A 22,001-nucleotide genomic window follows, 5' to 3' on the forward strand; every position below is an offset into this window, starting at 1 on the left:
TTGTTTCGAGCTTGGGAGAAGATGACGGCAGCTAGAAGTTCGCCGAAATCTATTTGTTTTCAAGTATAGCTGCATGTTCGTATTTTAATAAATATGTAGTAGTTTTCGAAGTTGTGTACATGTACCATCAGGGGCACCAGACAATAGAAAGGGTAACGTGGCGAGGAAATGTGCAACAAGATTTGCAACCATGAGCTTTTGCGACTTCTGATTACATGTATGTAGGTTCGGACGAGAACATGTGCTCGGTGTGCTGCATGGACATACAATAAAGTCACCTCGAAGCAGTCAAACCAGCTCAGTGGCCCGCCTGTACGCTGCAGGTTTATGTTTAATGCGCCTGTACATGGCCACGTGATGTCGATCGGATACCACGACACATCGAAAGCACGCACGGTGGTGCAAGTAGGCACCGCACCTGCCACACCAGATGAAATGAACAAAACACAAATTCAATTTCTCCAAATTTAATGAAACCTCTCCTGCTTAACGACGACCAGTGTGGAACTTCCACAGGATGAACGCGAAGATGGCTTGGAAGCCCACAATGTACACGATCAGCAGCAGCATGTCTCTCGACACGTCCACGTTCTCCATGCCGTACTTCTTGAGAATGATCTGCGCCTCCTCCGACGACTCGTTCTCGAACTGCTTGAACACGAACGACTCGAACGAGTACGAGTGGAACGCCAGGTAGTAGCCCCAGATCCAGTAGTCCGGGATCGAGTCGCGCGGCACCATGAAGCCCTCGCACAGCATGAACATACCGAACACACCCGCGCCCAGCGCGATACCGATGATGTAGTGCGGCACCGCCGCGCCGATCACGTGCATCATGGACTCGGACACCACGAGCGACAGGAACAGGTTCAGCAAAAAGTACTCGAAGGCGTTCAGCCCCGCCAGCAACACCACCAGCGCCGTCGACATGACCGCGATGAGGAAGATGCCCGGCAGCGTCGCCAGGAAGTTGGCGCACACGTAGCTCACGACGCTCAGCGAGCTGTTGGCGCGCTCGCGGGCGAACACGGTGCGCTGCTCGATGAAGAACGGCAGCACGGCCACCGACATGAACACCAGGAACGCCTGCACGTAGAACAGCAGCGGCACCAGGTCCTCGTCCGTTAGGTCGTGGTTCGTGCTCAGGTACATGGTGCCGACCATGAAGCTCAGGCAGAAGTACATGAACAGCCGGATCCAGTAGATGCCCGGGTTGCGGATGTTGTTGAGCGTGTTGCGGTACATGAGCACGCCGAACTGGCGCAGCGACGACGGCGGCCGTTTGCGAATGTCCGGCAAGTGCTTGAGGGTGGATCGGTCCCGTTTGAGTCTGTCTTGGATCTGCTTGTTCACGTCACTCTTGGAGTACGCGTAGACCAGCTTTGGCACCTCAGCATGGTCTTCGAAGTCGGTGTTCACCAAACTGATGAAGTACTCGGCCGGGTTCATGTATTGCGGGCAATCATACCCAGAGGACGCGAAGTAGGAGATCATTTTGCTGCGCGGGCCGCAGTACACCGTCTGGCCGGCCGACAGCACGACCACATTGGTAAACATCTCGTAGACCAGCGAAGACGGCTGGTGGATCGTGCAAACCACCGTCTTGCCCTCTGCGCACAGCTTGACGATGAACTTCATGACATTGTGAGCTGCACTGGAATCCAGGCCGCTCGTGGGTTCGTCCAGGATCAGGATGCTCGGGTTCGACAGCAGCTCGATAGCAATGCTTAGACGGCGCTTTTGACCGCCCGACAGCCCCTTGCGGAAGATGTCTCCGACGAGTGTGTCGCGGGCCGTCTCGAGTCCCATTGCGTCCATGACGTTCTCGACGCGTATCTCGATTTCGTGCGACGTGACGGTGTTGGGCAGACTGAGCTTGGCCGCCATCCTCATGGTCTCCACTACCGTGAAGGATCCCAGCAGTGTATCTTCTTGAGCGACGTAGCTCGTCACAGCTCGGAACGTCTTGGTGTTCCTCTCCGTGCCGTTCACCTCGATCACGCCGGACACGTCGCCGGAGCTGATGCGATCGGCCAACAAGTCCACAAGCGTGGTTTTTCCCGAGCCGGACGGGCCCATGATGGCGGTGAGCTCTCCGGGGGCGCACCGTCCGCTTACTCGGTCGAGGATGGTCTTGGTGCCCCATGGCAGCTCCGGGGTCTTCTTGCCCTTGACGGTGTAGCTCAAGTCGGTCCAGCTCAGTACGCACGGGTTCCTGATGGACTCGTACTTGACCTCGATCTCCCGGTCTGGAATCCGCCCAGCTCGAGGCTTCTGAGACGGAGTGGCCATGACTGCACCGGTGTGGCCACTCTCCTGACTGTGGTCGCTTTCGAGAATGGCGTAGCTCGTAGGAGACAGCGACGCCATGGCCACGAGGGGATTTCCCGAATGAACTCGGGATCGGATGGGATGTTTGGAGCCTATGTCGATCTGCTACACTGCGCAGTGACTGCGGGAGGGTCAGCACGCAGACCGCGGGTGGGGATGTATCTGATGCCTTTGCCGACCGTCTCACCCGGCAGCCTGGCACGAGGTGGGGTCATTCGTTCGCGCGACGCCTTTTCTGTCGACGAGCTTGAAGCGAGCGAACATTGACGAGCCTCGTGGGTCACGCCGCAGCGTTGCGTGCGAGCTGACACCGCAAGGATGTGACCGTCGTTCCGCCGCTGAACGTCGAGAGGCAACGGTCAGGCGCCGATCCCGGGCTTTGGCAGCGGAGAACCTTTACATGTCGTGGTCGACTGATCGGGTGGCTACATGAACGGCGATCTCCAAGTCGAGTCCAGCTTGGCGGCTAGGTATCCTCTATCCAACTCGTCACTCTTCACGAGAAGGAGACAAACGTCACGCTGGTCTCCTTCTCGTTCATGATGATACATAAACCTTAGCTCTTATATTTATTGATTCACTAGCGGGACAACTCATCGACGACCGGTGTGGAACTTCCATAAGATCAACATAAAGATGAGCTGAAAGCCGGCGATGTAGGCGACCAGGTAGAGCATGTCCTGCGTGACGTCCACGTTCTCCATGCCGTATTTCTTGAGGATTGCCTGCGCCGCCTCCGACGACTCGTTCTCGAACTGCTTGAACACGAACGACTCGAACGAGTACGAGTGGAACGCCAGGTAGTAGCCCCAGATCCAGTAGTCCGGGATCGAGTCGCGCGGCACCATGAAGCCCTCGCACAGCATGAACATACCGAACACACCCGCGCCCAGCGCGATACCGATGATGTAGTGCGGCACCGCCGCGCCGATCACGTGCATCATGGACTCGGACACCACGAGCGACAGGAACAGGTTCAGCAAAAAGTACTCGAAGGCGTTCAGCCCCGCCAGCAACACCACCAGCGCCGTCGACATGACTGCGATGAGGAAAATGCCCGGCAGCGTCGCCAGGAAGTTGGCGCATACGTAGCTCACGACGCTCAGCGAGCTGTTGGCGCGCTCGCGGGCGAACACGGCGCGCTGCTCGATGAAGAACGGCAGCACGGCCACCGACATGAACACCAGGAACGCCTGCACGTAGAACAGCATCGGAACGAGGTCTTCCTCGGTGAGATCGTGATTCGTGCTCATGTACATGGTGCCGACCATGAAACTTAGGCAGAAGTACATGAACAGCCGGATCCAGTAGATGCCCGGGTTGCGGATGTTGTTGAGCGTATTGCGGTACATGAGCACGACGAACTGGCGCATCGCGGACGAAGGCCGCAGCTCAATGTCCGGTAGATGCAGTAGATTCGTCCGATCCGCTGAAAGTTGGTCCAGGAGCAGCTTCTTGACGGTACTCTGTGCGTACGCGTGTACCAGCTTGGTGATGTCAACGTGGTCCTCGAAGTCCGTGTTCACTAGGTTCACGAAGTACTCGGCGGGGTTCATGTACTTGGGGCAGTTGCAGCCGATGCCGGAAAAGTGCGGGATCATGTAAGACCGAGACCCGCAGTACACGGTCTCTCCCCCAGACAGAACGATCACATTCGTGAACATGTCGTAGACCAGCGACGAAGGCTGGTGGATCGTGCAGATCACGTTCTTGCCTTCGCCGCAGAGCTTTAGGATGTACTTCATTACATTGTGTGCGGAGCTGGAGTCCAGACCACTCGTGGGCTCGTCCAGGATGAGAATACTCGGGTTCGACAGCAGCTCGATGGCGATGCTCAGACGACGCTTTTGGCCACCCGATAGGCCCTTACGGAAGATGTCTCCCACCAGCGTATTCCTGCACGCGCCGAGACCCATTGCGTCCATGACGCTCTCCACTCGCGAGTGGATGTCCGTCATCACGACGCTGTTGGGCAGACTGAGCCTGGCCGCCATGTTCATGGTCTCCACCACCGTGAACGACCCGAGCAGAGTGTCTTCTTGGGCCACGTAGCTCGTCACGGCCCGGAACGTCTTGGTCACGCGCTCCATGCCGTTCAACTCGATGGTCCCCGTCACGAGTCCAGAACTGAGGCGGTCGGCCAACAAGTCCACGAGTGTGGTTTTGCCCGAGCCGGACGGGCCCATGATGGCCGTGAGCTCGCCGGGGGCGCTGCGGCCGCTCACCTTGTGAAGGATGGTCTTCTTGCCGGACGGGTTCTTGGCCGTCTTCCTTCCGGGCACAGCGTAGCTGAGGTCGCTCCAGCTGAGCACGCAGGGGTTGATGAACTGCTCGTACTTGGCCGCGATGCAGCGGCGGTGGAGACTGTCGCTCGAACAGTCCGACGTGTCGTTCGGGATGGTCCGACCGCTTTCACGCGTGTAGCCGCTCTCCAGCATTGAGCGCTCGAGCATCGGCGGCGATAGCTCCGGCATGACGGCGTAAGGCGCTGCTGGCGACGCCATGGAAAGCTGCAAAGTGAGACCACTTCAGCCGTTGTACCGTGGCCACGCTGGTCATGAAGAGGGAGGCGAGGTGCCGCCAGCCGCCTTTCCATTGACCGTAGAGGATCAACACACCACCGAGCAAGCTGCTGATCATCTGCTCGGATGGTGCGGCCGAGGCACGAAAGAGACCAATTGGCGCCGACGCAGGTCAGGCACATGCGCAACTTGGCGACAGCGGGTGGCGAGCGACACGACAAAAAGGCAGAGGCTGTGGCTTTCGGTGTTTGGCGCGACAGCTCAAATCGGCCCCGCAGCCATGCTTCAAGCAATGCCTGCGCCTCGGCCTGGTGGTCCCAGTAACACATGCCCCGAGGCACCTGACGAGCTAAGCTCCCGTCGCTACGGCTGGAATCGGACTGGTAGGATAGGTGGCAAAGACTTTGTCATCTCCCTGTCCTCTTCGCAACCAGGAATCTTATCGAGGTGGTCATTTCGCCGACGCAAGACAGGTGATCTTCAGGTCATCCAAACTTGTACCATGAGCATACCGGTAGGTAAGAACGCTCGCTGGACACTCGGTCTCCTCACAATCAAAGGTGGTCGTCGCCTCGTTGGCGAGGGTGGGGTCTGCTTGGACTCTGAGGCTTGGGGAGGGCGACCAAGAGGATCAAGATGACTGACGCTCCTACCACGAAAACAAAGGATGATGCGGTGTACCATGAGCGCATGTCTTCATTTTCCTAGGTCTGTCGAGTCCGTCGCGACGTGTGACGTGTGAGTTGCCAGCCTCCGTGTAATGTTCCTGTCGTTCGCAATGGTTGCTGCTGGGTGGCTCGTAACAAGCTCCACGTCCTACTGAAAACTAAGCTACGAAGCTAAACGAACCTCGAGTGGGAAAGAGGTAGCCATTTAGGCCTTGAGCTCGTGGATCTTGGGCACTTGTGCCTCCTCGTCCTCGTCCTCCTCGAAGCGGCCGCGCTTGGCCATGTAGTCGTGGAAGGCCATGGATCCGAGCAGCAGAGCCACCACGGCCGCCTGGCCGTAGATGCGCGTGTGCATGATCTGCTGCGAGCGGTTGATCCCCGTGTTCGTGGCCTGCAGCGCGAAGATGCCGCCGACCAGCGGCACCCCCGCCGTCGCGAGGCTGCGGTACGGGTGGTCGTACACGAAGTTGGCCGCCCGTTTGTGTAGCGGCAGCCCGCTCTTCGCCATGCGCACCTCGACGAAGTTGGGGTCGAGGGCGGCCATGTACTGATCGGGGTTCCTGGCCCCAGCCAGGAGGCGGTTCTCGGCCACGATGGCGAAACCGGCCAGGTAGGCGGAGACCACGAGCGCCCACTTGCCGCTCACGCCGAGGCGCGTGCGGAAGCCGCTGTGGTACGCGTTGGCGCCGTAGACGGCCGCGCCCATGGCCAGGCTGGCCCAGGCGCCGGCCTTGAGGCCGCTGGTGTAGGCGTCCCAGGAGATGATGTCTTTCTGGCGCTTGGCCTCATTGAAGTCGTGCGCGGACTTGTGCATGGCTGGCTTGGGGCTACGAGCTTGGGGAGTGGCTGGAGGCGACTTGGGCGGACGCGGGCCGATTCGGGAATGGACTGAGGCGTGCCTGCTTGCAGTGGCAGCGAGACCACTGGACTGCGGCGCGGCATTTATGCGGCATCGCTGCTGTTGAATACTGGGTCAGGCGTAGTGGGTAAGCCTGACTTCAAGCTTGCGAGTCGGGCTCCGTCGCAAGTTCAGAAACCTTCATGACTCGATTGACGTACAATCCAAATTCTTCCTCACTAACAAACTCTAGCATTTAGATCAGTCATAAACTAATACCTTCAGAAAACGATGAGGAGATCGTGCCGGTGGTGGATCCCCCAGCTTGCCAGCTGTTTGTCGCAGGACCCTTGATAACGCAGGGCAGGTCAGGCGTAGCAAGTCTGGCTCCGCGCAGTTGGGCTGGTATGAAGCACTGAAGGCGAACAAGGAATCGCTACTAAGTAGATAGTGATGTTTGGTGCTGGCCGCCTTACTTCCATTGCGATACAGGAGGTGTAGTCAGGCTGGCATTGTCCGTTGGACGTTGCGGCAGCTTTTTGGGGTCCACACGCTGTGTATCCGCTCGCGTCGTGCAAATAAGCTACTGTGTGCACACGATACCATCGTTCCGCCAGCTTCAAGTGGAGACGAATCCGCCGTATCTTGCCGTGCGTATCGGAGTCCCAGCGTTTGGTCAATCTTCCGGTGATCTGATGCCAGGCTGCTTCGCGCGGTGCTCTTGCCACGGATCACGTTTCAGGCATGCGCATAGTTTGCTTCGCTCTCGCTCACCGAAATGAGGCAGCCTTGCAAGGTTGGAATACGAGCACCGAAGCAGTAAGTCTTTACAGTCTCGATCGTGCACAAGCCACAAGCTATACAAGGTTGAAGTTGAAAGCATCTCCACGAGATACAGTACAAGGTTTATATTTCCTGCTCCTTTTGAATCAAAGTTTTGATGTTGCATGTACTCAATTCAGCATTATAGCACGAACATGCAGCTACCCTTGGAACCAAATAGATTTCAGCGCAGAACTTCTAGCTGCCGTCATCTTCTCCCAAGCTCGAAGCAGATGACCCGCTCCTCATGCTGTCGAATTCCACGACCATCGCTTCCTGCAGGAAGGTCACGTACTCGGAGTTGGTTTTACAGTCCAGGGAGCAGAACCGACCGGCGCCACTGCTGAGGGCCGACATCGACGTGAAGAACAGACGATCACAGTTCGAGCAGTAAGTTTGTCGATGCCGCCATTCGGCTTCGCTGGAACCGATGCGGGGTGCAGATGCTTTGTATGTGCGCACATTTCGAGTGCGCGTTGACCCTGCCATGGAAGCCGGTGCCGACGAGCCGAGACTATTGGGGATGATGATGCTGGCACTGGACCGGCGATCTGCACTCGTCGGAACGACAATCGGCGCGGGAGCAGGAACGGGTTCTTCGCGTCCTGGCCAGGACTTGGCTCGCTGCTCGACGGAGGATCCTCGCCGTCGGAATAGGAGCTGGAGCACGCGGGACGCAAAGCCCGGCCTTGATTCGATTTCATCTTCATTCTGGTGTTTGCTGGTCTTGATGTGTTCTCCACAAGGTTGGTTGATCGCGATCCGAGCTGGGTAGTTCATTGGTTGGCGGCCAATTGCTCGGTTGGGGCCGAATTGAAAAGTGCTCCGATTGCTGTCTTGGCTCCCATATTGGCGAGCTCGGTCGACTTCCTCCGCTGTTGTTCTCTTCTCGACTGAATACACTTGTGATCTAGGAGACCCGGTTGGGCCGCCTCGCACGCCACGACAGACCGACAGAGTAGGCGACGAGGCTGGTGACGTGGACGAAAGGATCTTGAAATCAAAATCCCAGGCCACTAAACAGCGAGTCATGGGCACGAGGCACGCGACTCAGAGCTCGACGTGGCGCCTTGGAGTTGTCGTACGGGTTACAGTTGTCTAGCAGTCCGGCGCCGTGGCTATTGTCCATGGACTGATAACAATAAGCTAGGCCCCACTATGGCGCAGGCCCGTAATGTGGACAACGCTCGCGTGAAATCCAGAGCTCGCAATTGAGTACCCGAACCAAATGCTTACCTGACGACTGGTATACCTGGTCAGTGACCAGGTATACCCGAACTTCGGGTAGGGTGCGGGTACTCGAAATCAACCTCGGTGGATACATGAGTCTACCTATAATGTTGAATTCAGTTCAGTATAACCGCTTGGTTGCCGTTGATAAAGATATAGCACGTTTCTTAGTGCCATTTTCATCCCAAGAAACCCCAGCGCTAAGAGAGTATCAGTGTTTCAGTGCGTGCGCTGCCGGACGAGCACCAGTTCTTCACCACCTCACAGCTGCTGGACGAGGTGAACGCTGTGTCCGTGACCACCGTCGCGCTGCGCCACAAGTGACGCCTCTGGCAACGCCAACAACGTTAATCGCCCCAATTCAGGCAACGGCATCGCGCTCAACCGGGTTTCCACACCGTCTGGGTTGCTGCACGACTGTCTAGCCTCGCCGTATCCGGATATGTCGGATCTGAAGGACTTGAAGCGGGAGCTTAGTAGAAAGCAATTTCTCCACTGCGGGAACATTAACGTGTAAATCGCGGAGTTCCCTCAAGTCATCGATGCTAGATGATATCATAGTAGGAGATCTAATAGCGTCCCCATCGACTGCGTCGTGAAATGGTGGTGACTCAAGCTACACTTGAAGCTGAGATTGACCATCGGCGCAAGTTCGAGTTGTCGTCCGGACTGAGTCCCTTCCGCTGAAAAAAGAGTGAATGAAGCTAACGTTAAATTCCGGTGGGTGCGCGCTGCCTTTGTAGCATTGGGACAAGGGGGCATGAATTGCGCACCCCGTGCTCTGACGATGCCTGATAACAAAAGTACGGGGTGCCCACACCACATCGCGCTGGCGACCACCGAAATAAACTTTTTAATATCGGCCAATTGCACTTGATTCATATTGCTGGCTGTTTTTCTAAAAAAAATAAACGGAATTTGGGAGAAACAGGAAATGTGATGCGAAAGTATCCATACGCGTCTTAGCAGAATCTGTAGATTGTTTTCAAGCTGGAGAGTGTGAACCATAAGTATATGGCTCATGACCTCGATATTGCTAGCCGAATGGGGCTGAGGGCTTGGCGCATGTTCGTGGTCATTGTTCATGTATTTGTCTTCTTTATCGAGAGCGAATACTCAGGTGATCTTCCTCAAATGTTCGACACACATCGTATCGAGTAACGCGGCCGTAGCTTTCACGGGTGAAACGGAAGCGTCCATGCTCAAGTCAACTTATCAGTGTGTGGTCATAGGTACTGCACGCACTAGGTCATGCCGATCAATAAATTGCTCTGCATCATGCTTTAGATTTTGAAGGGCAATATTATCTTACGTATATTGGTTGCATCGCATCAATCGGCCTACTACACTAGAATAAGACGGTTAACGGCGGCCCGTGTGGAACTTCCACAGGATGAACGCGAAGACGGCTTGAAAGCCCACAATGTACACGATCAGCAGCAGCATGTCCCTCGACACGTCCACGTTCTCCATGCCGTACTTGGCCAGGATGCCCTTCGCCGTATCCGACGTCTCGTTCTCGAACTGCTTGAACACGAACGACTCGAACGAGTACGAGTGGAACGCCAGGTAGTAGCCCCAGATCCAGTAGTCCGGGATCGAGTCGCGCGGCACCATGAAGCCCTCGCACAGCATGAACATGCCGAACACACCCGCGCCCAGCGCGATGCCGATGATGTAGTGCGGTACCGCCGCGCCGATCACGTGCATCATGGACTCAGACACCACGAGCGACAGGAACAGGTTCAGCAAAAAGTACTCGAAGGCGTTCAGCCCCGCCAGCAACACCACCAGCGCCGTCGACATGACCGCGATGAGGAAGATGCCCGGCAGCGTCGCCAGGAAGTTGGCGCACACGTAGCTCACGACGCTCAGCGAGCTGTTGGCGCGCTCGCGGGCGAACACGGCGCGCTGCTCGATGAAGAACGGCAGCACGGCCACCGACATGAACACCAGGAACGCCTGCACGTAGAACAGCAGCGGCACCAGGTCCTCGTCCGTCAGGTTGTGGTTCGTGCTCAGGTACATGGTGCCGACCATGAAGCTCAGACAGAAGTACATGAACAGCCGGATCCAGTAGATGCCCGGGTTGCGGATGTTGTTGAGCGTGTTGCGGTACATGAGCACGCCGAACTGGCGCAGCGACGACGGCGACGGCTGCTCGATGTCCGGCAGGTGCTGCAGCGTCTTGCGGTCGCCCTCGATCTTCGCGGCCAACTCCCGGCGGATCTCGCTCTGCGCGTACGACTTCACCAGCTTGGGCACGTCCGCGTGGTCGTCGAAGTCCGTGTTCACCAAACTGATGAAGTATTCGGCCGGGTTCATGTACTGCGGACAGTCGTGGCCGGCCGAGGCGAAGTGCGGGATCATCTTGGCCCGGGGACCGCAGTACACCGTTTGGCCGGCCGTCAGCACGATGACGTTCGTGAACATGTCGTAGACCAGCGACGACGGCTGGTGGATCGTGCACACGATGGTCTTGCCCTCGGCGCAGAGCTTCACGATGAACTTCATGACGTTGTGCGTGGCGCTCGAGTCCAGGCCGCTCGTGGGCTCGTCCAGGATGAGGATGCTCGGGTTCGACAGCAGCTCGATGGCAATGCTCAGGCGGCGCTTCTGGCCGCCCGACAGGCCCTTGCGGAAGATGTCGCCCACCAGCGTGTGGCGGCACGTGGCCAGCCCCATGGCCTCCACCACGTCGTCCACGCGCGCCTCGATCTGCTTGGACGAGACGCTGTTGGGCAGACTGAGCTTGGCGGCCATGCGCATGGTCTCCAGCACCGTGAAGGACCCGAGCAGCGAGTCCTCCTGGGCCACGTAGCTCGTCACGGCGCGGAACGTCTTGGTCACGCGGGCCTCGCCGTTGAGCTCGATGTCGCCCGTGACTTCTCCGGAGCTGATGCGGTCGGCCAGCAGGTCCACGAGCGTGGTCTTGCCCGAGCCGGACGGGCCCATGATGGCCGTGAGCTCTCCGGGCGCGCATCGGCCGCTGACATGGTCCAGGATGGTCTTCTTGCCGTCCGGAGCTTCGGCCGTCTTGCGGCCGGCCACCGTGTAGCTGAGGTTGTTCCAGCTGAGCACGCACGGGTTGGTCAGGTGCTGGTAGGACGGCTCAGGCTTGCCGCCGCTCTCGAGCGCGTCCAGCGCCGAGTAAGGCGTCGAGTGAGGTGAGGCCATGACGGAGATCGACGGCTTGCTATCTGGGTCCAGCACGAAGAAGCACAAGCTGTTGGCCGTGCTGCCGGTGGAGGAGCGGAGACGGTCTCGGTCGCTCTGCGCGAGTTGGATTGTGACGGCCCGGGGCGGCGCGGCACCGGCTGACTGACTTGACTGTGTTGCTGTCGAGGGCGACGCCGCGCGAATTGCAGAGTGTGCAAATCCCGCGGCATCTCGCGGGCCCTAAGCCGTCGCTGCGCCTGACTCGCCTTTTCCTGCCGAGACGTCGACACTTGGTGCGGTAGGGACCTGGCGAATAGGTCAGTAACGGGGCCGCTGATGAAAGCCATGCACAGACGGGGGCCAGGTGGTCAGGCGTGTGGCCGAAGTCAGGCACCGCCACCCACAACGCCGCGGTAGCCGCCAACGAGCGCGGGGTTGGAGATTGGATGCCAAGCAACTTGCCTGACCTCGAGGCTCACGAGCTGCGGCCACACTCGGTCAGGCGGCGCGAAATGGCTGGCGGCCAACGCCGGAACCGGCCCCGGCTTGCCGCCGTTGCAGCTTCAGCTTCAGCTTCGCAGATCGGCCACGGGATCGTCACGCCTGACTCGCCGACTCGCCAGCGGAGTCAGACGTAGCGTGGCTTGTTAAACCAGTCAGGCGTGGCCGCCACCATGGCCTTCCTCCTCGCCATCAAGCAGGGCAACAGCCGCGTGCGTGCATGCAGAAGCCAAATGGTCCATTTAATGGCCCGATCGGTGACCTCGCGGTAAGACCATCCATCAGCTGGCCTTCAACTTGAGCCTCACGTTGAGGAGAGATCGAGCGTGCTGTGGCTGAGCAAGGTTCAAACCATTTGATCTCGCCTTCACAACTCTGACAGCGACGGCTGTGCCAGTGTTCGTTGTTCGGTGGTCTACAAGCCACGAATGACATGAATCATTTCATGATACCTCTCTCCGAAAAATATTTTGATCCCATGCATGCGCCATGCATGATAGCTTTGCTACGCCTGAGGCGGCCTGACTCGACAAGATCCATCGGCTATCCGATTCGGTCAGGCGGAGGCTTACGGCGGTGGCCGCCATCGCGCTGGATATAGCAGACCGATTGTCAGGAACAATCCCAATCCAACGCAAGGTCTCCACTATCGAACGACCTCACTTGCCCACAGGCACTCGTCCTAGCTTGGCATAACATAACTACACCACACAACTCTACCACCTAAGGTGTCCTCATGGCGGTCGTCCTAGAGTCCCCCCGGTCTATGAGAGGGCTGTCGTACGCTATGCTGGAGTCGCTCGAAAACGGCACCAAGCCTGAGCCGTCCTACCAACACCTGACCAACCCGTGCGTGCTCACCTGGAACAACCTCAGCTACTTGGTCGCGTGTGCGAATACACCCGACGCTCCGGACGGCAAGAAGACCATCCTGGACCATGTCAGCGGCCGATGCGCGCCCGGAGAGCTCACGGCCATCATGGGCCCGTCCGGCTCGGGCAAGACCACGCTCGTGGACCTGCTGGCCGACCGCATCAGCTCCGGAGAAGTCACGGGCGACATCGAGCTCAACGGCGAGGCCCGCGTGACCAAGACGTTCCGCGCCGTGACGAGCTACGTGGCCCAGGAGGACTCGCTGCTCGGGTCCTTCACGGTGCTGGAGACCATGCGCATGGCCGCCAAGCTCAGTCTGCCCAACAGCGTCTCGTCCAAGCAGATCGAGGCGCGCGTGGACGACGTGGTGGAGGCCATGGGGCTGGCCACGTGCCGCCACACGCTGGTGGGCGACATCTTCCGCAAGGGCCTGTCGGGCGGCCAGAAGCGCCGCCTGAGCATTGCCATCGAGCTGCTGTCGAACCCGAGCATCCTCATCCTGGACGAGCCCACGAGCGGCCTGGACTCGAGCGCCACGCACAACGTCATGAAGTTCATCGTGAAGCTCTGCGCCGAGGGCAAGACCATCGTGTGCACGATCCACCAGCCGTCGTCGCTGGTCTACGACATGTTCACGAACGTCATCGTGCTGACGGCCGGCCAAACGGTGTACTGCGGTCCCCGGGCCAAGATGATCCCGCACTTCGCCTCGGCCGGCCACGACTGTCCGCAGTACATGAACCCGGCCGAGTACTTCATCAGTTTGGTGAACACGGACTTCGACGACCACGCGGACGTGCCCAAGCTGGTGAAGTCGTACGCGCAGAGCGAGATCCGCCGGGAGTTGGCCGCGAAGATCGAGGGCGACCGCAAGACGCTGCAGCACCTGCCGGACATCGAGCAGCCGTCGCCGTCGTCGCTGCGCCAGTTCGGCGTGCTCATGTACCGCAACACGCTCAACAACATCCGCAACCCGGGCATCTACTGGATCCGGCTGTTCATGTACTTCTGCCTGAGCTTCATGGTCGGCACCATGTACCTGAGCACGAACCACAACCTGACGGACGAGGACCTGGTGCCGCTGCTGTTCTACGTGCAGGCGTTCCTGGTGTTCATGTCGGTGGCCGTGCTGCCGTTCTTCATCGAGCAGCGCGCCGTGTTCGCCCGCGAGCGCGCCAACAGCTCGCTGAGCGTCGTGAGCTACGTGTGCGCCAACTTCCTGGCGACGCTGCCGGGCATCTTCCTCATCGCGGTCATGTCAACGGCGCTGGTGGTGTTGCTGGCGGGGCTGAACGCCTTCGAGTACTTTTTGCTGAACCTGTTCCTGTCGCTCGTGGTGTCCGAGTCCATGATGCACGTGATCGGCGCGGCGGTGCCGCACTACATCATCGGCATCGCGCTGGGCGCGGGTGTGTTCGGTATGTTCATGCTGTGCGAGGGCTTCATGGTGCCGCGCGACTCGATCCCGGACTACTGGATCTGGGGCTACTACCTGGCGTTCCACTCGTACTCGTTCGAGTCGTTCGTGTTCAAGCAGTTCGAGAACGAGACGTCGGATACGGCGAAGGGCATCCTGGCCAAGTACGGCATGGAGAACGTGGACGTGACGAGGGACATGCTGCTGCTGATCGTGTACATTGTGGGCTTCCAGGCCATCTTCGCGTTCATCCTGTGGAAGTTCCACACGGGTCGCCGCTAAGTAACATCGGCGAAGTGAATCTCTTGTAAAAACATGTACGGATTGTATGATAGGAGTTCAAGCTTTCTTCATGAAAAGTAGTTGCAATGAGCACCCACCCATTTGTATTTTTCGTTCTGTTCACTGTTAGTCGCCCTGGCCATCTACAGCGGGTTGACCTTCTGGGTGAACTCGACTGCCAAGTGCCATGCCTTCTTGACCGCTTCCTTGGTCGCCGGGTCCTTGATGTCACCGCGACACACCCAGCCGTGGATCATGCCGGGGAAGTTCACGACGTTGCTCTGCTCAGCGACAACAGGCTTATCCTTCAGGATTTGCTCCACCACTCCACCCTCGCTCACGAGCGGAGGGTCGTTGCCCGCTGCGCACAGCAACTGGGGCACCGAAATGGCCTCGGCCATCTTCTGCACGGCACCTTCACCGTTGACGAGCTGCTCCGCCATCCAGCTCGGGTGGAACGAGACGTGGCCCTTGATCACGGGCGTCGACAGAGCCGACTGCTTGGCGCCAACGTAGGCACCCCAGCAGTAACCGTAGCTGCTGATGGACTGAGCTCCGACCTCTTCCTGCAAGTAGGCAATGGCATTGGCGACGTGGGCTCCAGAGACCTTCTCGAAGCTGTTCTTCTTCAGCCATCCAGGGACATCCTGACCTTCGAGGGTCTCCGGGTAGTCGCCATCAGCGGCGTCCACCAGCACGACAGCGTAGCCCAGTTTGGCCAGAGCTTCGGCGTCCTGCTTGATGCGGCTGCTCTCCGGGCCAAAGATGTCGGGGATGGCGACCACGCCGGCCTTGGCCTGGGCAGGACCCGCAACGAAGAGCTTGGTGTTCTTGTAGGTCTTGGCCACGATGGTGTTGGCAGCGGTCTCCCGGGCAGGCTCCATGACCGCGGGGCAGCAGCTCATGATTGCAGAAACTTGGTGTTCGAGGAGGGGAGTCGAAGGCGAAAAAATAGGATATGACCGTCGAGAGCCCCAGTCAGACGCTGAGACCTTCGCTCGCTCGATCCTCAGCAGGATCAGCGATAAAAACTGATGTAATCGGGGGTGATTGCGACAGGTTTTCGGGTATCTCTGGTTGTACAGCACACACAGTTCTGTAGTACTTACGTAAGCATTTATGTAGTGATCTAAACTCCCAAATACAACACTGTAGTACGTGCCGTAGTACAAATCTGTAGCAGGGCAAGGCGTGCTCGCACTGTAAGCTTGTACTGTAGTACTCGGCTGCAAGGAGAAGAGCAAGATCGGAGGAAAAGGATCAGTGTTACGATGTCGTTATCCACTGCACTACCAATTTCATGGTACGGTTGGAGGGTAGAATCCAGGCCTACAGCGGATTGATCTTCTGGGTGAACTCAATGGCCGCGCGCCAAGCCTTCTCGACCGCTTTCTTCGTCGCAGGGTCCTCGAGGTCACCGCGGCAAACCCACCCATGGACCATGTCCGGGAAATCGATGACATCGCAGAGTTCGCCGGCGCCTGGCTTGGCTTTCAGAATCTTGTCGACACCCCCTCCCTCGCGAACAAAAGGAGGGTCATTGCCCGCTGCACACAGCAGTTGGGGGACCGAAATGCTCTCGGTCATCTTCTCCAAAGCGCCGTCTCCGTTGACAAAGTCTTCCGCTTTCCAGCTAGGATGAAAGGAGACGTGGCCCTTAATGACGGGCACCGGTAGCGACGACAGTTTCGCACCAATGTAGGCTCCCCAGCAGTAGCCGTAGCTACTGATGGAGTCGACGCCAGTCTCTTGCTGGAGATACGCGATGGCATTGGCGACGTGGCCACCAGCAACCTTCTCGAAGCTGTTCCGGTTCGCCCAAGCTGGAACATCGACTCCTTCGAGTGACGAGATGTAGTCTCCGTCAGCAGCATCGACCAGCACCACCGCATAGCCGAGCTTGCCCAGCTCTTCGGCGTCTTGCTTGATGCGGCCACTTCCAGGACCGAAAATGTCAGGGAAGGCGAGGAGACCAGCTTTAGCCTGGGGTGGGCCTGCCACGAAGAGTTTCGTGTTGCCGAAGGTCTTGGCGACGATCCCGTTCGGAGTGGTCGTCATCGCAGGTTCCATGGTGGAAGGGCAGCAGCTCATGGTTGTGCTTGTTGTCGCGAAGTTCGGAGGTGCTTGGTGTAGAACGAAGCAAATTGTGAAGTGAGGGAATACACCCCTGGAATACACAGAGCTCGGCAGTGCTACCTGCGTATGCCCGCGCTAGTTGCAGTCAACAAGGCTCGCTTCTCAAGATGTTGTGGTGACCAAGCATAACTGATGCAATCGATGCGATTGCGATAGTTTTTTGTAAGTAAGTACAGTACTTCATGCCGAAGCATCGACTGCATTGAAAGAAAGCAACTGACGGAAAAGTGATGCAATCGATGCCGATTGCGACGAATGTCCGCATGCACCCTGCAGTGAAACTGCTACAATACAATATTGGCTCGCACATCCAGAATCCGCGGGAAATTGAGCTCGACACCCACGAGCGCAGAGTGCACACATGAACTGCTGAGCTCAACCTATTGGCTACCGACGCGATTGCACTGTTGGAGGCAGCGTTTGGCACTGCCCTTCGCGCTAATCACGCCGGCGACAGGTAACCTGTAGCCCTCGCCAATACATGCACACCAAGAGATCTCTCCGGCGCATTGGAGCAGAGCAACCGCAAAGTCCCACCAACATTGACGCGCACCGCAATCTCCTAGCTCTTTGCAGCAACAAGTTGACTCTTATCGCAAAACCGGCGCGCCGTGCCTCCTGTGTCGCTGCAATCCAAGTCTGCACCGCCGGACGAGTTGCCTGTCAAAACGAGCGGCCACGAAGCGCCGCGCTTTTCGGGGTCGTATCTATAGCAGACCCGCGTCCCATTGGTGGAAACGGGTCCTTTTCGTCCACTCCCGTGCCGGGCCTCCACACCCCCTCCACGTCGATACTTTCCCCACGTCAATGTACCCGTGACGTCCGTCCCGGTCTGCGGGCCGCAGGTTCGAGCCTCCGCCAGCCAAAGCTCGCTCACTCTCGCTCCTCAGCCCCAGACGCGAAGCTAGCCCCGCCAGATCAGCATGGTGTTCCTCCGCAAGCTCCTGGCCACGTCGGCCGCGGCCGGCCGCGCCGCGGCCACGCGCTCCATGGCCACGTTCGACCGCACCAAGCCCCACCTGAACGTGGGCACCATCGGCCACGTGGACCACGGCAAGACGACGCTCACGGCCGCCATCACCAAGGTGCTGTCCGAGACGGGCGGCGCCGAGTTCACGAGCTACGCCGACATCGACAAGGCGCCCGAGGAGCGCGCTCGCGGCATCACCATCTCCACGGCCCACGTCGAGTACGAGACGGCCAAGCGCCACTACGCGCACGTGGACTGCCCGGGCCACGCCGACTACGTCAAGAACATGATCACGGGCGCGGCCCAGATGGACGGCGGCATCCTCGTGGTCTCGGCCGGCGACGGCCCGATGCCGCAGACGCGCGAGCACATCCTGCTGGCCCGCCAGGTCGGCGTGCCCGCCCTCGTGGTCTTCATGAACAAGGTGGACCAGGTGGACGACGAGGAGCTGCTGGAGCTCGTGGAGATGGAGATCCGCGAGCTGCTGGAGGCCTACGACTTCCCGGCCGACGACATCCCCGTGGTCAAGGGCTCGGCCCTGGCCGCCGTGGAGGGCCGCGACCACGACATCGGCCGCGACGCCGTGCTCAAGCTCATGGACGAGGTGGACGCCTACATCCCGGACCCGGTGCGCGACTTCGAGAAGCCCTTCCTGATGCCCGTGGAGGACGTCTTCTCCATCTCGGGCCGCGGCACGGTGGTGTCCGGCCGTGTGGAGCAGGGCGTGATCAACACCGGTGACGAGGTGGAGCTCGTGGGCCTCAAGCCCAGCACCAAGACCACGTGCACGGGCGTCGAGATGTTCAAGAAGTCCCTGGACCGCGGCCAGGCCGGTGACAACGTCGGCCTGCTGCTGCGTGGCCTCAAGCGTGACGAGGTGCTGCGCGGCCAGGTGCTGTGCAAGCCCGGCACCATCAACCCGCACACCAAGTTCGAGGCCGAGGTGTACGTGCTCAAGAAGGAGGAGGGCGGCCGCCACACGCCCTTCTTCAGCAACTACCGGCCGCAGTTCTTCTTCCGCACGGCTGATGTCACGGGCAACATCCTGCTCAAGGCCGGCACGGAGATGGTCATGCCTGGAGACAACACGGCCATCGACATTGAGCTTATCCACCCCATCGCTCTGGACACCGGTATGAAGTTCAGCATCCGCGAGGGCGGCCGCACCATCGGTGCCGGTGTCGTGGCCAAGGTCGAGTCGTAGATATTTTCTGCAGAACGACTGCAGTAGATACGCGGGAGCGGAGCTAGCGGAGCCAAACGTCGAGCAAGATGCGTGGACAGTGTCGAACTTCGTAACCAGCAATACATACACAAAGCAAACTCTAACAGCAGCATCCAGTTTTTATAAACGCTAGAGCGAGCTCTAAGATCGGTACGTCTTCAAGTTGAAGTCGTATCGATCAGCTCGAAGCATGAGGGCTTTCAATGTGATGTGCAGGTGAAGACCGTACATGAAACAACGTGTATCATCATTTTGTGTTCCCTTGTTTGCATCTCTCGTTTACCATAGAAATCAATCGTTTCCTTGTGTCGCCCTCAGCGAGTTGCTTCAACAAGTCTACTGCGACGACATAGCGTCTCGCAGTGGCAGCCTATGACGCGGCTACCGATGCGGCCATAGCGGCCTTGGCTGATGCTGCAGCGCTGCTGGTTGCGCGCGACTCTGAGATTGAGCTTTGGTACGTGCGGAAGGCGTTGACGATGTGCGGGAAGCTCGGTCGCAGCTCCGGCTGTCGGTTCCAACAGGCTTTCATCAACCTTGAGAAGAACGGCGGGCAATCCCTGGGGATGTTGGGTCGCAGGTTGCGGTTCAGCACACCGAGCGCGGCCTGGATCTGGCTCATGCCATCGTACGGGCACTCGCCCGTGACGATCTCCCAAATGACAATTCCGAACGAGAACACGTCGGCCTTCTCCGTGTACTTCTGGTTGCCCAAGACCTCGGGCGCCATCCACTGCACCGTCCCGCAGTTCCCCGTCATGGTCTGCACGTGGGCCTTCACCCGTGCCAGTCCGAAATCCGACAACTTGATGTTGAAGTTCTTGTCCACGAGCAGGTTGGGGCTCTTCAGGTCTCGGTGCAGGATGGGCCGCTCGAAGTGGTGCAGGTACGACATGCCCTTGGCCGTGTCGTAGATAAACCTAGAGCGCATCTCCTGGTCGATGGACTTGCGGTTCATGCGCAGCACGCCCCAGAGCGAGCCGCGCTGCAGCAGCTCCACCACCAGCGCGCGGTGCGGCGGCTCCATGCACGCGCCCAGCAGCCTGCAGATATTGGGGTGGCGCAGCACGCTCATGATCTCCACCTCGGACTGGAACTCGTTCAGGATGTCGCTGCGCAGGTCCTGGCAGATGAGCAGCTTCACGGCCACGCTCTTGCCGCGCCACTTGCCCTCGTGCACCTTCCCGAAGGCGCCCTCGCCGATCATGCGGCCGAGCGTAATCTCGTTGAAGTTGATGTTCTGGCTGTAGTTGGTGGGCCTGTGCTTAACGGCGCTCCTGTCCCTGTCTTTGTCCTTGGCCGCGTCAACGGGCGCGGGCGGCGGCTTGGCCGCTGCTGCAGCAACATTAGGCTCGGGAGGCGCGGCCTTGGCCTTGTCCTTCTCGTCGGCGCTCACGACGGTCACGTCCGTCTTGGCCGACTCGGCCTCGCTGTTGTCCGTGTCGGTCGTGGCCTTCGTGTCGTGGCCGGCGTTGAACCAGGCCGAGAGGAAGTGCGGGATCTTGGCCTTCTTGGCGCCGTCCAGCTTAAGTTGCTGCACGGGCTCCATGGGCGCACCCAGGAACTCGGTTGAGTTGCGGCGGCCGCGGTGCTTGCCGTGGTTGGCACGCCCATTGTCGTTGCGCACGGTGGCCACGGAGGCCTCGTCCGGCTGCTTGTCATTTGCCTCTTTTGCGTCTTTTGCCTCTTGTTGCTGTTGCTGTTGCTGCTTGGCCTTTTCCTTCTCGGCGCGCTGCTTGGCCTTCTGTTGCCGCCGGAGCTCCTCGCGGAAAGCGGCCTTCTGGTTGATGTCCAGTGTTGCCGCCTCCGAGTCCACTACGGGAGTCTCTAAAGCGGGGGTAGGGGACGGCCGCGGAGGCAACTTGGGCGCGCGCCGGCCGCCGCCGCCCACGCCGTTGCTTGGCCCCATCTTGATGGGGGACCCCACCGTGCCGAAGAACGTGCTCGTGCGCGTGGGCGCCGCGTCCGGGTCGATGCGCAGCGCGTTGGGCTTCTTGCGGCGCTGGAACGTCAGCTTGCGCTGGTTGCCGCGCACCTTGGCGTTCTCCTTGTTCATGGCTGGCTGTGCAGGTTAGGCTAGTGCTAACCGAGGCGCGGGGAAAGCAACAGGCCGACCTTTGAGCTACTAGGCGAAGACGGAAGTGGGGCGCGACGGTTGACGAGAACATCCGCGCAACCCGAGCCACCGCTCCGCTGAACTCTTGCAGCAGTCTCTGCCGCAGCGACAACCCAGACCGAAAGCAACCGATTCGAGCCGCCAGCCGGAGCGAGTGTCAAATGCGAGCGAATTACTCACCGCACGCGAGAGTTGAAGACCTGCGGCGTGCGCTACGGGCAATTGCATCACTCACTCACGGGTGAGAGCGGCGGATTTTCGGCTTCATTAGCGGCAGCCTCGAGTGCGAAACTACGCCCCGCCCCCGAAGCCCGATGACACAATGCAACCAGGCTTCAACTCTGCGTGGCGGACTGTCCAGGCCCGAGCCGGCCGACAGATGGATATGCGATGCCAGCGTCAACTCGCACTGCCGCATCAGTAGGCGACGATGGCCGTCTGAACCGAGAGAAATTCGTCCACAGCCCCGGAGCATCTGCAGCGATGGACGCGCTTCCTCTCTCGCTTTCTGCCGCAAGGCGCCATCTTGCACATTGCATCGGCGAACGGCCCCATACTGCTGTATGTCGCTGCAATTGCCTCAACTTTTCGATACCTGAAAGTCTCCGGTCGCAGTCTGCAACAGAGGACTTCCAACTCGCAGTGGATACCTATCGCCACCTGCTGCTCTCGGTGTTTGTCTCGGTTGCGCGCTGGTTGGCCGGGAGGACGTCTGGAGGACATACTGCAGCGGTTGAAGCTGGCGGGACTGTAAATTTTAGTTTGTTTTTTCGCCAGGCGAGGGTTCAGCGCACCGAGCAAGAGGCCGTTCAAAGTCAACAATGCACTTTTGGCGGGAAGCGCATGGCTCCACTTAATCCTTGTATCACAGCTTTCATCTGCACCGCAACCTTGAAGGTTGAACCTTCATG

General features: G+C 59.1%; 9 protein-coding genes across 10 annotated transcripts; 2 read left to right on the forward strand and 7 right to left on the reverse strand.

Moving 5' to 3' along the window:
• Positions 1-486: 486 nt before the first annotated feature.
• Positions 487-2,370, reverse strand: IUM83_10006 (ABC transporter G family member 15; the record flags this gene model as incomplete). Its single annotated transcript, XM_067934483.1, has 3 exons — positions 487-1,086; positions 1,162-1,330; positions 1,382-2,370. 3 exons carry the CDS (start codon positions 2,368-2,370, stop codon positions 487-489), a joined length of 1,758 nt encoding a protein of 585 aa, XP_067793363.1.
• Positions 2,371-2,924: 554 nt separating this feature from the next.
• On the reverse strand, positions 2,925-4,805 carry IUM83_10007 (ABC transporter G family member 15; the record flags this gene model as incomplete). The annotated part of the gene is made up of 1 exon (XM_067934484.1): positions 2,925-4,805. One exon carries the CDS (start codon positions 4,803-4,805, stop codon positions 2,925-2,927), a length of 1,881 nt encoding a protein of 626 aa, XP_067793362.1.
• A 921-nt stretch (positions 4,806-5,726) lies between these two features.
• IUM83_10008 (Ubiquinone biosynthesis protein COQ7) lies at positions 5,727-6,335 on the reverse strand (the record flags this gene model as incomplete). The annotated part of the gene is made up of 1 exon (XM_067934485.1): positions 5,727-6,335. The coding sequence occupies one exon, from the start codon at positions 6,333-6,335 to the stop codon at positions 5,727-5,729; it is 609 nt and encodes a 202-aa protein (XP_067793434.1).
• Positions 6,336-9,773: 3,438 nt separating this feature from the next.
• Positions 9,774-11,636, reverse strand: IUM83_10009 (ATP-binding Cassette (ABC) Superfamily; the record flags this gene model as incomplete). Its single annotated transcript, XM_067934486.1, has 1 exon — positions 9,774-11,636. One exon carries the CDS (start codon positions 11,634-11,636, stop codon positions 9,774-9,776), a length of 1,863 nt encoding a protein of 620 aa, XP_067793365.1.
• A 1,171-nt stretch (positions 11,637-12,807) lies between these two features.
• Positions 12,808-14,643, forward strand: IUM83_10010 (ATP-binding Cassette (ABC) Superfamily; the record flags this gene model as incomplete). Its single annotated transcript, XM_067934487.1, has 1 exon — positions 12,808-14,643. The coding sequence occupies one exon, from the start codon at positions 12,808-12,810 to the stop codon at positions 14,641-14,643; it is 1,836 nt and encodes a 611-aa protein (XP_067793456.1).
• Positions 14,644-14,786: 143 nt separating this feature from the next.
• Positions 14,787-15,548, reverse strand: IUM83_10011 (putative endo-1,3-1,4-beta glucanase; the record flags this gene model as incomplete). Its single annotated transcript, XM_067934488.1, has 1 exon — positions 14,787-15,548. The coding sequence occupies one exon, from the start codon at positions 15,546-15,548 to the stop codon at positions 14,787-14,789; it is 762 nt and encodes a 253-aa protein (XP_067793454.1).
• Positions 15,549-15,972: 424 nt separating this feature from the next.
• Positions 15,973-16,713, reverse strand: IUM83_10012 (putative endo-1,3-1,4-beta glucanase; the record flags this gene model as incomplete). The annotated part of the gene is made up of 1 exon (XM_067934489.1): positions 15,973-16,713. One exon carries the CDS (start codon positions 16,711-16,713, stop codon positions 15,973-15,975), a length of 741 nt encoding a protein of 246 aa, XP_067793458.1.
• Positions 16,714-17,702: 989 nt separating this feature from the next.
• On the forward strand, positions 17,703-18,953 carry IUM83_10013 (elongation factor Tu; the record flags this gene model as incomplete). Of its 2 annotated transcripts, XM_067934490.1 has the most annotated exons (2): positions 17,703-18,486; positions 18,579-18,586. In XM_067934490.1, 2 exons carry the CDS (start codon positions 17,703-17,705, stop codon positions 18,584-18,586), a joined length of 792 nt encoding a protein of 263 aa, XP_067793402.1. The 2 variants fall into 2 exon arrangements, with proteins under 2 accessions (XP_067793402.1, XP_067793403.1); XM_067934491.1 differs by having other exon boundaries at positions 17,703-18,953.
• Positions 18,954-19,344: 391 nt separating this feature from the next.
• On the reverse strand, positions 19,345-21,030 carry IUM83_10014 (TKL protein kinase; the record flags this gene model as incomplete). Its single annotated transcript, XM_067934492.1, has 1 exon — positions 19,345-21,030. One exon carries the CDS (start codon positions 21,028-21,030, stop codon positions 19,345-19,347), a length of 1,686 nt encoding a protein of 561 aa, XP_067793404.1.
• Positions 21,031-22,001: the final 971 nt, after the last annotated feature.

Source organism: Phytophthora cinnamomi (assembly GCF_018691715.1).
Source record: "Phytophthora cinnamomi strain GKB4 chromosome Unknown Contig29, whole genome shotgun sequence".
Taxonomy (NCBI): Eukaryota; Oomycota; class Peronosporomycetes; order Peronosporales; family Peronosporaceae; genus Phytophthora; species Phytophthora cinnamomi.